This window comes from Entelurus aequoreus, linkage group LG14 (assembly GCF_033978785.1).
Source record: "Entelurus aequoreus isolate RoL-2023_Sb linkage group LG14, RoL_Eaeq_v1.1, whole genome shotgun sequence".
Lineage (NCBI taxonomy): Eukaryota > Metazoa > Chordata > Actinopteri > Syngnathiformes > Syngnathidae > Entelurus > Entelurus aequoreus.
The window spans coordinates 57,128,026-57,144,173 of record NC_084744.1 but is presented as its reverse complement, the minus strand read 5'-3'; the positions used below and the strand labels follow the sequence as shown (position 1 = coordinate 57,144,173).

At 33.5% G+C, this 16,148-nt stretch overlaps 1 protein-coding gene across 4 annotated transcripts in view; it reads left to right on the top strand.

The window, feature by feature from the left end:
• LOC133665095 (uncharacterized) overlaps positions 1–16,148 on the top strand; it is a 46,791-nt gene that overhangs the window by 4,452 nt on the left and 26,191 nt on the right. For 2 of the 4 annotated variants that reach the window (XM_062070295.1, XM_062070294.1), the window contains exons 2-4: positions 7,427–7,599; positions 15,336–15,583; positions 15,789–16,031. In XM_062070295.1, the coding sequence (XP_061926279.1) occupies positions 7,437–7,599; positions 15,336–15,583; positions 15,789–16,031 (654 nt within the window). In that variant the 5' untranslated portion in view covers positions 7,427–7,436. Of the gene's footprint in view, positions 1–7,426; positions 7,600–7,804; positions 8,071–15,335; positions 15,584–15,788; positions 16,032–16,148 lie in introns of those variants that run through there. The other 2 variants (XM_062070293.1, XM_062070292.1) reach the window with 2 other exon arrangements.

Here is a 16,148-nt window from a genome sequence, read left to right as displayed (position 1 = left end):
TGTTAAAGTTGTTTATACGGCTACCCTCAGTGTGACCTGTATGGCTGTTGACCAAGTATGCCTTGCATTCACTTGTGTGTGTGAAAAGCCGTAGATATTATGTGATTTGGCCGGCACGCAAATGCAGTGCCTTTAAGGCACGCCCCCATTATTGTTGTCTGGGTGGAAATCGGGAGAAATTCGGGAGAATGGTTGCCCCGGGAGATTGTCGGGAGGGGCACTGAAATTCGGGAGTCTCCCGGGAAAATGGGATGGGTTGGCAAGTATGACTGGGAGACGCAACTGCTCTGTACTTCTCCCTACGTCCGTGTACCACTCCGTACAGCAGCGTTTTAAAAAGTCATAAATGTTACTTTTTGAAACCGATACTGATAATTTCCGATATTACATTTTAAAGCATTTATCGGCCGATATCGGCAGTCCGATATTACCGGACATCTCTATTTGCGACAATATTTTTTTTGGACCAGATAGGTGGATTTGCATCATTTCCCAACGGCACACCAATCAACATCTCACGGTACACTCAGTGTGCCGCGGCACAGTGGTTGAAAAACACTGGATTATTGAACGGCTGTTTTAATAACCCGAATTTTGTCACGTGATTTCCTTCCGAACGGTGTTCATGTCGCACGCAGAGCTAAGGACAATGTTGTTGGGAGACCGGGCTTTCTGCTCCGCCGCTCCCAGTCTGTGGAACGCTCTCCCTGACCACCTGAGGGCACCACAGACTGTGGATGCTTTTAAAAAAGGCTTAAAAACCCTTCTTTTTAAAAAGCCTTTTTTTTTTTTTAGATTTATGCATACTAGTTGTAGTTTTTTTATTTTTTATTTTTTACTATCTTTTTATTTTTTATTTAATTTTTTTTAATACACTGTAGCACTTTGAGGTTGTTTACTCAATATAAAGTGCTTTTTACAAATAAAATCTATTGTTATTTTTATTATAATTGTCATTGTAGCTGACATGTCTCTACATAGGGTGAAGAGGTCAGCGGCATAACGACGGTTATTATGCACCACGGCAGGAAATGACTCCATTACAGTGTTAAATGTATGCATGCTGCTACTTTTAATGATAAACAATTGCCATTTGGCGAGTGAGCTGCTCCCTCCTGCAGCTCCACGTGAGCGCGGACCTTTTAAATAAATGATGTGCTCCCAGAGGGAACATCCGTCTGAAGTGCGTTACATCACATGAGATGTGAAAGGGTTAGAAACAGGCTGCAGTTTTGTGTACTTTGTGTTACCGAACTAAAACCGCAAAGACATGACAAAACACGTAATGCAACGGGGGGGGGGGGGGGGGGGAAACCTCCCTCCTTTATCGCTGTTAACTGGTTCCGGACATTTAGTAGGTAAGAATTGTTTTAGTTATATTGTAAAACTTACAAACGTCGCTTGGAGTGAATGTGTTAGCATATTAGCTAATGCTGACGACGCTAGCTTCATTACACTACGATAGTACGTACAAATATGCATGAAAACACTCCAACAGACATTAATAATATATACATACTATGCAAATATAAAAAAGCTTGTTGTGAAAAATGAGTTGAAGTTTCACAAGAAAAAGGTCACAATTTCACAAGAAACACTTATAATTTTGGCATACTCAACGCAAGTCCACATTTTACAAGAAAAACTGAACATTTGTGCAATATCATGATAAAAGTTGGAATTTTACCTAATAGTCGCAATTTTACAAGAAAAGCTTTGTAGATATACTGTATAAAGATTTGTATTCACAACATTAAAACAATATATACATACTATGCAAATATGAAAAAGCTTGTTGTGAAAAATGAGTTGGAGTTTCACAAGAAAAGGTCACAATTTCACAAGAAAAACTTAGAATTCTGTCCGTGTTGTAATAAAAGTCGTAATTTTACTCAACGCAAGTCAACATTTTACAAGAAACACTGAACATTTGTGCAATATTAAGATAAAAGTTGGAATTTAACTCAATAACAGTCGCAGTTTTACAAGAAAAGCTTAAAATGTTGGCAATTTTATGAAAAGAGTCTAAATTTTACGCGACAAAATTTACAATTTTCTAATAAAACTTTACAATTCTGGCAATATTATAATAATAATCTGATTTTTACTTGGAAAAATTATGATAAAAGTCATAATTTTACTCAAAAAAATGTCACTATTTTACAAGAACAAAAAAAAGAGGCAATATTGTGATAAAAGTCAGAATTTTACATGACAAATGTCACCATTTTGCATTAAAAAGTAATAATTTTACATGAAAAAGTAATCATTTTACGAGAAAATATTGCAATATTACAGAAACAGAAAGAATATGAGAAATAGTTCACAATTTTATAAGAAATTTTTCGGGGATGTATAGGGAAGTCCTTCTTTAGCTTATCCTATCATATATTGCTACCTTTGCACCAGTCAATGTTTACTTTGGTATGCACATTAAATCAACAAAAAATCCTGACTTTGGAGCAATGTTCACAAACTCTAGTATTTGGCTTTCCATTTGATGCAATGGTTTTCCGTATTGGGACCATGATTTATGTCCTAACTTGTTCACCGGTCCTCATATGGATGGCACTTTTCCTTGTTGATGTCTCAAGAAGGTTAGGAAAACAAGAACACCCACACACACACACACACATTCTTGTATTTTCTACCTTCTTGAGACCTCTGAAAAATCTCTACCTCTTTAGGACCACCCTTTCTAGATATATGAAGATTTGTATTTACAACATTAATAATATATACAAACTATGCAAATATAAAAAAGCTTGTTGTGAAAAATGAGTTGGAATTTCACAAGAAAAGGTCACAATTTCACAAGAAACACTTAGAATTTTGGCATACTCCATGCAAGTCAACATTTTACAAGAAAAGCTGAACATTTGTGCAATATTATGATACAAGTTGGAATGTTACTCAATAACAGTCGCAATTTTACAAGAAAAGCTTAAAATGTTGGCAATTTTATGAAAAGAGTCGAAATTTTACTCGACAAAATTCACAATTTTGGCAATATTATAATAAAAATGATCATTTTACTCGGCAAAATTATGACAAAAGTCATATTTTTACAAAAAAATACAAATTTGCATTAAAAAGAAATAATTTTACATAAAGTAATAATTTTACGAGAAAATATTGCAATATTACAGAAACAGAAAGAATATGAGAAATAGTTCCCAATTTTATAAGACATTTTTCGGGGATGAATAGGGAAGTCCTTCTTTAGCTTTTACTTTTGTATGCACATTAAATCAACAAAAAATCCTGACTTTGGAGCAATGTTCACGGACTCTAGTATTTGGCTCTCCATTAGATGCAATGGTTTTCCGTAGTGGTACCATGATTTATGTCCTAACTTGTTCACCGGTCCTCATATGGACGGCACTTTTCCTTGTTGATGTCTCAAGAAGGGTAGGAATACAAGAACACACGCACACACACACACTGAGCTGTTGTGTTAACTGGAGGAAAGCAGATCAACCAGAAGTGGTGTCACTGTTTACCTGCAGTGTTTTTTTTTGAGACCTACAGTCATGCAATCATTTCAGCGTTAGGTTGCTTTATTAAAAAAAACTATATATATATATATATATATATATATATATATATATATATATATATATATATATATATAAAATGATGATTAACTGGCATGCAAATGCCTTCGCACATGTTTTGACATTAAAAGTATATATATATATATATATATTTTTAAACATTCTTTAACTAGCAGAAATGATCCTTGCCTTCCTCACACATGCCTTTCATGCCTTCCCAAAGCACCGTTTGTGCAATAAACTGTGACAGATATCTCAAGATTAAGAGCAGCGGCTTTCCAACACGCTCAAGTAGCCTTGAAAAGCCTTGATATGGTTTTAACCCTCAACGTTTGGATTTATCTCACCCCCCCCCCCCCCCCCCAAAAAAAAAAATTGCCGCTTCTTAAAGCCTCCTTTTAGTCCCTCCAATACTCTCTTTCCTCACAGCGGTCACCAAAAACATGAGGAATCACTGGAATGTTAATTACCCTGCTGCCAGAAGAAAACGCTGAGAACGAGCTGTTAATTTCTATTTTCCCTCCCCCCCTTCTCGAGTCGAGTGCTTGACTGCGAGTAACATTTCAGTTCATATGTAAAAAAAAAAAAACGTGTTATCATTATGCAATTAGCTTAAACAAACCAGTTGCCTAAAAACCGGCTTGGCCAGCGCAGATGCAGCTACGTGATCGTCAAAGCACTCGATGAAGGTTATGTACAGTCGCGGTCAAAAGTTTGCATACCAGTGTTTCCCACACATTCATTTATTTGTGGCGGCCCGCCACGAAAGAATTACGTCCGCCAAAAATAAAAAACAATTTTTTTATTTTTTTATTTTTTTTTGTCCTCTCCAGCTTCTCAGGCAAATCATATAGTTGGTGTAGATGCCCATATCGGCTGTTCAGATTTACTTTACAAAAGAGAAGTGTAGGATACTTCTCTTGTTGCCTTATTTGTATTTGACTTTATTAAATGTATTTATATTAGAAACACAACATGTGTATATAACAAAGGGTGCAAAGTCTGCAGGCAGTAGGAAACACATGGTTAAGTGTAGGGAGTAAAACTGATGGCAGTCTAAAGTTCAAGATTTTTGGAGCTCTTTGTTCAGTGGATCAGATGTTTGATGAAGCTCTGTGTCTATCTACCACCACTACTGTTTTCTGTTTATTTGTTACTGACTGTGGCAGGACACCTCTGCCTCTGTTTCACTTTATGTTGCTGGTAAATAATATGGTTGTAGTAGTAGGCTAAAGTTAAATTATTTAGTATGCACTAATTAAAGGGGCAGAGCTATAATCATACTTGCCAACCCTCCCGTTTTTAGCGGGAGAATCCCGGTATTCAGCGCCTCTCCCGACAACCTCCCGGCAGAGATTTTCTCCCGACAAACTCCCGGTATTCAGCCGGAGCTGGAGGCCACGCCCCCTCCAGCTCAATGCGGACCTGAGACTGAGTGGGGACAGCCTGTTCTCACGTCCGCTTTCCCACAATATAAACAGCTTGCCTGCCCAATGAACGGAGAAGTTAAACAGGACAATACTGCCATCTAATGGATAGCCAAATTCAAGTATTTTTTTTTTTTTCTATATAAATAAAATAAATATATATATATATATATATATATATATATATATATATATACGGTAGCTAGAATTCACTGAAAGTCAAGTATTTCATACATATATATATATATATATATATATATATATATATATATATATATATATGAAATATATATGAAATACTCGAGTTGGTGAATTCTAGCTGTAAATAACCACGCCCCCCCCCCCCCCCCCCACCCCCGACCAAGCCACCCCCCACCCCCTACCCCCCACCTCCCGATATTGGAGGTCTCAAGGTTGGCAAGTATGGCTATAAGAGACATTTTAGCTTTTATATTTTATAAGATATATTTTTTGTAAGAACCACAATTAATAAATATATTTCAGTGAATAACTTATTGTTCAAATCTGTATATAAATATGTACATAAAGTGTTGTAATTATATTGTAAAATGGATGGATGGACGTTTAAAACAAAACTGTTATTATTAATTAGTAAGTATACATTTTTTGAGCCTTTTTAGAGAAAATCATATCATTGTAGTAAATTATGCAAATTACTCGACGGTGTCATGGTGGCCACGCCCATAGCCACGCCCCCACCGCCACAGGTATCTTGGCAATTTATGGGAAACACTGCATACACTTGTAAAGAACATAATGTCATGGCGGTCTTGAGTTTCCAATCATTTCTACAACTCTTATTTTTTTGTGATAGAGTGATTGGAGCACATACTTGTTGGTCACAAAAAGCATTCATGAAGTTTGGTTCTTTTATGAATTTATTATGGGTCTAGAATGGCCTTTCCAAAGTCTTGACTTAAATGTGTGGACAATGCTGAAGAAACAAGTCAGAAAACCAACAAATTTAGCTGAACTGCACCAATTTTGTCAAGAGGAGTGGTCAAAAATTCAACACAGAAGCTTGTGGATGGCTACCAAAAGCGCCTTATTGCAGTGAAACTTGCCAAGGGACATGTAAGCAAATATTAACATTGCTGTATGTATACTTTTGACCAAGTCACATTTTCAGTAGACCCATAATAAATTCATAAAAGAAGCAAACTTCATGAATGTTTTTTTTTTTTGCGACCAACAAGTATGTGCTCCAATCACTCTATCACAAAAAAATCAGAGTTGTAGAAATTATTGGATACTCAAGACAGCCATGACATTATGTTCTTTACAAGTGTATGTACACTTTTGACCACGACTGTATGTGTGTGTATATATATATAAATATATATATATATATGTGTTAATATAGTATATTATTGTGGAGGGTGGCGTGGCCTGCGGGCCTGCCGCGGAACGGGGTGTGCCGGGACAGGCCTCGAAGACAGCGACAATCAGAATCAGAATCAGAATAGTTTTATTGCCATTGTTTGAGAACGGGTTCACAAACTAGGAATTTTTCTTGGTGCAAATGTGCGACATAAAACACATATAACACATATTTGGTAATAAAAAGAGGTGTAACTGAGCTATCAGATAGACTTAGAAGGAATTCAAGGAGCTGCTGTTAGGAGTTATTGTTCATTTGCCTGATGGCCGAGGGGAAAAAACTGTTCAGGTGGCGGGAGGTGTGGGTCTGGATGGAGCGTAGTCTCCTGCCTGAGGGGAGAGGGGAGAATAGCGTGTGTCCAGGGTGAGAAGAGTCAGCTGTGATCCGACCCACACGCCTCCTGGTCCTGGAGGAGAACAAGTCCTGGAGGGATGGGAGCTTGCAGCCAATCACCTTCTCAGCAGCACGTACGATGCGCTGCAGTCTATTCTTATCCTGGACTGAGGCGCCGGGGAACCACACTGTGATGGAGGAGGTCAGGATGGACTCTATGATGGAGTGAATAGATGGCCCAGGTGGGCCTTGTTATCTAATCACCGGTCGCCTTTATTAGCAGCAGCCGGGGCGAGACACGTTGTTGGAGTTGGAGTAGGTGCTGGAGAGAGAGAGAGAGAGACCCACAGACTCAGAAAAAGACATTTAGCTGAAAAGCAAAAGCATAAAACAGTAATGTACCCCTGATCCGAGCTCTCGTGGCAGTGTGTGGTGGTCCGAGGAACCCACTAGAGGGCAACCTCTACAATGATATATGTATTTTTTAATGATTTATTTATTTTTTTCCTTTTTATTTACACAATGGGGAAAACTATGTGGTTACAGTCGCCCAGGGTGCCATTAATTAAAGCCCAAACTGCCACTGCTTATTCTTGATCTACGTATGTGCGCTGCTCTGCGTGCATGAATGCATGTTCATGTATTCACATTAGTTGTCACGTGTATTTACTCGGTTTTCAATCGCACATTTGTTTTTTATCGTGCAGACCGACGACAATGGCAGGTGTCCTCAAAAGGAAGTTTGCAGAAGTAGAAGACGACGACGACGACGACCTCGCCTACCCTTCCCCGCCGTCCTCTTCGCCCGCGTCCTCCGAGTGGGAGTCGGACAGGGAGGATTTTACGCCCCGCAGCCCCCCTGCACCCGGCGTTCTACCCGGTGAGTCCCCCAGCCAACAGCCGGGGCCACCTTTCCTTATCTGGCCACTTCCTATTAATGTTTTATGGGAGTGTCTCCTATCGCGCTGCAGCAGCCCTATTATGACTTACTGATATGAAAATGCTAACCTCGGGCCTGTTGTGATAGCGTCAGGGGAAAAAAAAAAAAAAAAAAAAGCTCTGTCCGGTTGTGCAGAAGATCATTTGCATGCTGCGGGATCTATTTGCATGTGGAAGAGTCTATTTTTATCGCCTTGCGCAGGTGCAAAATGGTTTCACTTGAAGTGCAAACATTATTCATTTACTGTTTCAGGCATGTTGTTTTTCAAGCTGTCGCGATGCAAACAGAGGCCCCGTTTTTTTTTTTTTTTTTTCACGCACACTCACACACAGGCCGAGATAAGCTTAGTCAGCTGGCTTCACTTGTTTGCTGTCTGCCGGGACAAGAATTCATCCTCGGTTATGTGCGAAGGTCAGACAACCTTTTTTTTTTTTTTTTTTTTAAGCCAAACTGTTAAACTAAAGAGTAACCTGGCAGTCATTCTGACAATAACATTGCATTTGTGTCCAAATATTGAGGACTTTTTAAAACTATGCAAGCGAGTGATTAACGGGAATTCAAAAATGGGAATAATCTGATTAAAATAGATAATCATTGCAGAGCACTAATTAAAACATTTTAAAAAATGTTCCTGTATGACATTCTGACAAAAATGCATTTGTTTTTTTTTATTAATCAACACTGCAAGTGAGTCATAACCTGTGATTAATCATAATTAATAAAATAAAAAAAATAAAAAATGGGATTAATCTGATAAAAATATAATCATTTACCAGCACTAATTAAATAATTTATAAAAACAACCACATATGTCATTCTGACAATAAAACTGCATTTGTGTCCAAATATTGAGGTCTTTTTTTTTTACTCTTCAAGCGAGTCATAACCTGTGATTAATCATGATTAATGTGAATTCAAAAGTGTAATTAATCTGATTAAAACAGTTAATCATTTAATAGCACTAATTAAAACATTTTTCTATATGACATTGTGAGAACAAACATGCATTTGTGCACAAATAATGGGGTCTTTTTTTAAAATTAATCTAAACTGTACAAGTAATGAATCATAATGAATAAAAAATAAAATAAAAAATGGGATTAATGTGATAAAAATATTATCATTTAACAGCTCTAATTAAACAATTTATATAAAAACAACCACATATGGCATTAGATGTATTTATTTATCATTTATTCTGACAATAAAATTGCATTTGTGTCCAAATATTGAGGACTTTCTAAAACTATGCAAGCGAGTGATTAATCATGATTAAATGCAAATTCAAAAATGGGAATAATCTGATTAAAATAGATAATCATTGCAGAGCACTAATTAAAACATTTTAAAAAATGTTCCTGTATGACATTCTGACAAAAATGCATTTTTTGTTATTAATCAAAACTGTGCAAGTGAGTCATAACCTGTGATTAATCATAATTAATTTAAAAAAAAGAGGGATTAATCTGATAAAAATAGAACCATTTAATGGCACTAATTAAACAATTCATACAAACAACCTCATTCTGACAAAAAAAACCTGCATTTGTGCACAAATATTGGGGACATTTTTTTTTATTAATCAAAACTGTGCAAGTGAGTCATAACCTGTGATTAATCATAATTAATAAAATAAAAAAAATAAAAAAATGGGATTAATCTGATAAAAATATAATCATTTACCAGCACTAATTAAATAATTTATAAAAACAACCACATATGTCATTCTGACAATAAAACTGCATTTGTGTCCAAATATTGAGGTCTTTTTTTTTACTATTCAAGCGAGTCATAACCTGTGATTAATCATGATTAATGTGAGTTCAAAAGTGTAATTAATCTGATTAAAACAGATAATCATTTAATAGCACTAATTAAAACATTTTTCTATATGACATTCTGACAACAAACATGCATTTGTGCACAAATAATGGGGTCTTTTTTTTAAATTAATCTAAACTTTACAAGTAATGAATCATAATGAATAAAAAATAAAATAAAAAATGGGATTAATGTGATAAAAATATTATCATTTAACAGCTCTAATTAAACAATTTATATAAAAACAACCACATATGGCATTAGATTTATTTATTTATCATTTATTCTGACAATAAAATTGCATTTGTGTCCAAATATTGAGGACTTTCTAAAACTATGCAAGCGAGTGATTAATCATGATTAAATGCAAATTCAAAAATGGGAATAATCTGATTAAAATAGATAATCATTGCAGAGCACTAATTAAAAAATTTTTTTAAATGTTCCTGTATGACATTCTGACAAAAATGCATTTTTTGTTATTAATCAAAACTGTGCAAGTGAGTCATAACCTGTGATTAATCATAATTAATAAAAAAAAAAAAAGGGATTAATCTGATACAAATATAATCATTTAACGGCACTAATTAAACAATTTATACAAACAACCTCATTCTGACAAAAAAAAACTGCATTTGTGCACAAATATTGGGGACATTTTTTTTTTATCAATCAAAACTGTGCAAGTGAGTCATAACCTGTGATTAATCATAATTAATCAAATAAAAAAAAATAAAAAATGGGATTAATCTGATAAAAATATAATCATTTACCAGCACTAATTAAATAACTTATAAAAACAACCACATATGTCATTCTGACAATAAAACTGCATTTGTGTCCAAATATTGAGGTCTTTTTTTTTTACTATTCAATTGAGTCATAACCTGTGATTAATCATGATTCATGTGAATTCAAAAGTGTAATTAATCTGATTAAAACAGATAATCATTTAATAGCACTAATTAAAACATTTTTCTATATGACATTGTGAGAACAAACATGCATTTGTGCACAAATAATGGGGTCTTTTTTAAAAATTAATCTAAACTGTACAAGTAATGAATCATAATGAATAAAAAATAAAATAAAAAATGGGATTAATGTGATAAAAATATTATCATTTAACAGCTCTAATTAAACAATTTATATAAAAACAACCACATATGTCATTATATTTATTTATGTATCATTTATTCTGACAATAAAATTGCATTTGTGTCCAAATATTGAGGACTTTTTTAAAACTATGCAAGCGAGTGATTAATCATGATTAAATGCAAATTCAAAAATGGGAATAATCTGATTAAAATAGATAATCATTGCAGAGCACTAATTAAAACATTTTTAAAAATGTTCCTGTATGACATTCTGACAAAAATGCATTTTTTGTTATTAATCAAAACTGTGCAAGTGAGTCATAACCTGTGATTAATCATAATTAATAATAAAAAAAGGGATTAATCTGATACAAATATAATCATTTAACGGCACTAATTAAACAATTTATACAAACAACCTCATTCTGACAAAAAAAAATGCATTTGTGCACAATTATTGGGGAAATTTTTTTTTATTAATCAAAACTGTGATTAATCATAATTAATTTAAAAAAAAAATCAAAAATTGGATTAATCTGATAAAAATATAGTCATTTAACGGTACTAATTAAACAATTTATACAAACAACCTCATTCTGACAACAAAAACTGCATTTTTGCACAAATATTGGGATTTAAAAAAAAATTAATCTATACTGTGTAATTGAGTCATAACCTGTGATTAATCATAATTAATAAAATAAAATAAAATAAAATATGGGATTAATCTGATAAAAATATAATCATTTAACGGCACTAATTAAACAATTTACACAAACAACCCCATTCTGACAAATAAAAATTGCATTTGTGCACAAATATTGGGGACATTTTTTTTTTATTAATCAAAACTGTGCAAGTGCATAACCTGTGATTAATTATAATTAATAAATAAAAATACATAAAAAATGGGATTCATCTGATAAAAATATAATAATTTAACGGTACTAATTAAAATTTTTTTACAAACAACCTCATTCTGACAAAAAAAACTGCATTTGTGCACAAATATTGGGATATTTTTTTAAATTAATCTATACTGTGCAATTGAGTCAAAACCTGTGATTAATCATAATTAATTATAAATACAAATCTAAAATGGGATTAATCTGATAAAAATATAATCATTTAACGGCACTAATTAAACAATTTATACAAACAACCTCATTCAGACAAAAAAAACTGCATTTGTGCACAAATATTGGGGACTTTTTTTTATTAATCAAAACTGTGCAACTGAGTCATAACCTGTGATTAATCATAATTAATTTAAAAAAAAAATCAAAAATGGGATTAATCTGATAAAAATAGAATCATTTAATTTTAATTAAACAATTTATACAAACAACCTCATTCCGACAAAAAAAAACTGCATTTGTGCACAAATATTGGGGTATTTTTTAATTAATCTATACTGTGCAATTGGGTCATAACCTGTGATTAATCATAATTAATTAAATAAAAAATGGGATTAATCTGATAAAAATATAATCATTTAACGGCACTAATTAAACAATTTACACAAACAACCTCATTCTGACAAAAAAAAATGCATTTGTGCACAAATATTGGGGACATTTTTTTTTTATTAATCAAAACTGTGCAAGTGAGTCATAACCTGTGATTAATCATAATTAATTTAAAAAAAAATCAAAAATTGGATTAATCTGATAAAAATATAATCATTTAACGGTACTAATTAAACAATTTATACAAACAACCTCATTCTGACAAAAAAAACTGCATTTGTGCACAAATATTGGGGACTTTTTTTTTTTCATTAATCAAAACTGTGCAAGTGAGTTATAACCTGTGATTAATCATAATTAATTTTTTTTTAAATTATCAAAAATGGGATTAATCTGATAAAAATATATTCATTTAACGGTATTAATTAAACCATTTATACAAACAACCTCATTCTGACAAAAAAACTGCATTTTTGCACAAATATTGGGATATTTTTTTAAATTAATCTATACTGTGTAATTGAGTCATAACCTGTGATTAATCATAATTAATAAAATAAAATAAAATAAAATATGGGATTAATCTGATAAAAATATAATCATTTAACGGCACTAATTAAACAATTTACACAAACAACCCCATTCTGACAAATAAAAATTGCATTTGTGCACAAATATTGGGGACATTTTTTTTTTTATTAATCAAAACTGTGCAAGTGCATAACCTGTGATTAATTATAATTAATAAATAAAAATAAATAAAAAATGGGATTCAACTGATAAAAATATAATCATTTAACGGTACTAATTAAACAATTTTTACAAACAACCTCATTCTGCCAGAAAAACTGCGTTTGTGCACAAATATTGGGGACATTTTTTTGTATTAATCAAAACTGTGCAAGTGAGTCATAACCTGTGATTAATAATAATGAATAAAAAAAAATAATCAAAAATGGGATTAATCTGATGAAAATGATAATCATTTAATGGCACTAATTAAACAATGTATACAAACAACCTCATTCTGCCAAAAAGAACTGCATTTATTATTTATAAACTGCAAATATTGGGTTATTTTTTAAATTAATCTATACTGTGCAATTGAGTCATAACCTGTGATTAATCATAATTAATACATAAAAAATAATAAAAAAATGGGATTAATCTGATAAAAATAACTAAGTAAACAATTTATACAAACAACCTCATTCTGACAAAACAAACTGCATTTGTGCACCAATATTGGGGTATTTTTTAAAATTAATCTGTACTGTGCAATTGAGTCATAACCTGTGATTAATCATAGTTAATTATAAAAAAAAAAAAATCAAAAATGGGATTAATCTGATAAAAATATAATAATTTAACGGCACTAATTAAACAATTTATACAAACAACCTCATTCTGACCAAAAAAAAACTGCATTTGTGCACAAATATTGGGGTATTTTTTAATTAATCTATACTGTGCAATTGGGTAATAACCTGTGATTAATCATAATTAATAATAAATTTAAAAAAAGGGATTAATTCGATTAAAAAAAATAAATACATTTGTTATTAACCCCCTGCTGTTTTATTTGCCAGCAACAGAACATTTTGCAGGAATGTCTTCTCCTTTTTCTGCTATAAAATCAAACCATATGGTGTTTTGTTTTTTGTCACCCAGACAGCAACAGAACAAAGCCCCAGGTCCAAGTTCTGTTACAATGCGCTTCTATTTGCAACCGCAGTTATTTATGACTTTGTCTAGCCTCAGGAAATATTGTGGTGCTGTTGATATCAAAATGATTCAGACATTTATAGTTTTTATGTATATCCTGTGGCTGGGACTGACACAAAAAGTAAAAAAAATAATACTGTTAAATTATGGGGTTTTTTCAGATTAATTACATTTTTTAAAAATCCCTTTTTTTTTGGTATTAATTATGATTAATCACAGGTTATGACTCACGTGGACAGTTGAGATTAATTTAAAAAAAGACCCCAATATTTGTGCACAAATGCATTTTTGTTGTCAGAATGTCATACATTAATTAATTAGTGCTGTGCAATGATGATCTATTTTAATCAGATGAATCACACTTTTGATTTCACATTAATCATGATTAATCTACAGGTTATGACTCTCTTGCATAGTTTAAAAAAAGTCTTCAATATTTGTGCACAAATGCATTTTTGTTTTCAGAATGTCATACAGGAACATTATTTAAATGTTTAAATTAGTGCTGTTAAATGATTATGTATTTTAATCAGATTAATCACACTTTTGAATTTGCATTAATCATGATTAATCAATCACAGGTTATGTCTTGCTTGCATTATGTAAATCATCTTAAATAAAGACACCAATATTTGTACACAACTGCAATTTTGTTGTCAGAATGCCATACAGGAATGTTTTTAATTGGTGCTGTTAAATTATTTTTATTTTTTTTATCGGACTAATCCCATTTTTTTTTTAATTAATTATGATTAATCACAGGTTATGACTCACTTGCACAATTTAGATTAATTTAAAAAAAGCCCCCAATTGTTTTTAAATGTTTAAAAATTAGTGCTGTTAAATGATTATCTATTTAAATCAGGTTAATCACATTTTTGAATTCGCATTAATCATGATTAATCACAGGTTATGACTCGCTTGCGTAGTTTAAAAAAAGTCTTCAATATTTTTACGCAATGCAATTTTATTTTCAGAATGACATATGTGGTTGTGTTTATAAATTGTTTAACTAGAGCTGTTAAATTATTCGATTTTTATCAGAATAATCCCTTCTTTTTTTTAAAATTAATTATGATTAATCACAGGTTATGACTCACGTGCACAGTTTAGATTCATTTAAAAAAAGACCCCAATATTAGTGCACAAATGCAGTTTTATTGTCAGAATGAGGTTGTTTGTATAAATTGTTTAATTACTGCTGTTAAATGATTATATTTTTATCAGATTAATCCCATTTTTGATTTTTTTTTTTTTTATTAATTATGATTATTATTAACTTTGGTACCTAATGCACGCTAAGATTTCTTAGCAAATATTTCAGATGTGTAATATATTTTGCTACTTTACATTTTTTTTAGCCAATTTAGCACCTCCCTGTCATGTATTTTTTGTATTCCACTATTGCTAACTGTACGCATGCTATTGTTAGCACGACACTGTTAGCATGCTAGCTTTTTTAGCTCATTTTGCTGGTATATACTTATTAGTTATCATTTTTTGTCAGTTGGCGTTCTGTTTAGGCAACAATAACATTGGCTCTCCCTCCTCCTCCTCACAGTTGGCTCCATCGTGAAAAAGCCCCGGCGGGTAAAAAGGCAGCATCATGTGCGCTTCGACCAGGTGACGGTGTTCAGTTTCCCTCGCTGCCAAGGCTTCACCAGCGTGCCCAGCCGCGGCGGCGCCACGCTGGGTATGAGGCGGCAGCACAGCGCCCTCCACAGGTACACGGTGGCGGAGCACGAAACGGCGCGGCCGTGCAGGCAAGCGCGCCTGCTCCGACTGAGACCGGAAGGCTGGAAAGACGACGTTAGTGCACTTATTTATTTATTTTTTTAGTCCTTTAGCTTCTTCTTTGCTACATACAGTCGTGGTCAAAAGTTTACATACACTTGTAAAGAACATAACGTCACAGAAATCATAAGAAATGATTGTAAATTCAAGACAGCCATGACTTGATGTTCTTTACAAGTGTATGTAAACTTTTGACCACGACTGTACGTTCCTGTTCCAGCCGGTTGCGAACGAGGACGCCCACGTCGGTGACGCCGAGCCGGAAGGCGGAGGTTCCCTACAGCCGTACTCGTCCAAGCAGCGGCAGGCTCTCCTGCTGGCAGCCGGCGTGAAGCGCATCGACCGCGAGGAGAAGAAGCAGCTTCACGCGCTGCGTTTGTCCCGAGAAGCTTGCGGCTGCGACTGCCAGGGCTTTTGTGAGCCCGAGACCTGCGCCTGCAGCCTGGCGGGCATCAAGTGCCAGGTAAGATCTGTAGGAGCACAACAGGAAGTCGATAAGTTGACACTGATTCCCAACTCCTACAGTCGTGCCTCGCCACATCACGCTTCAAATATGGCGGTTTCACAATATCGCACATTT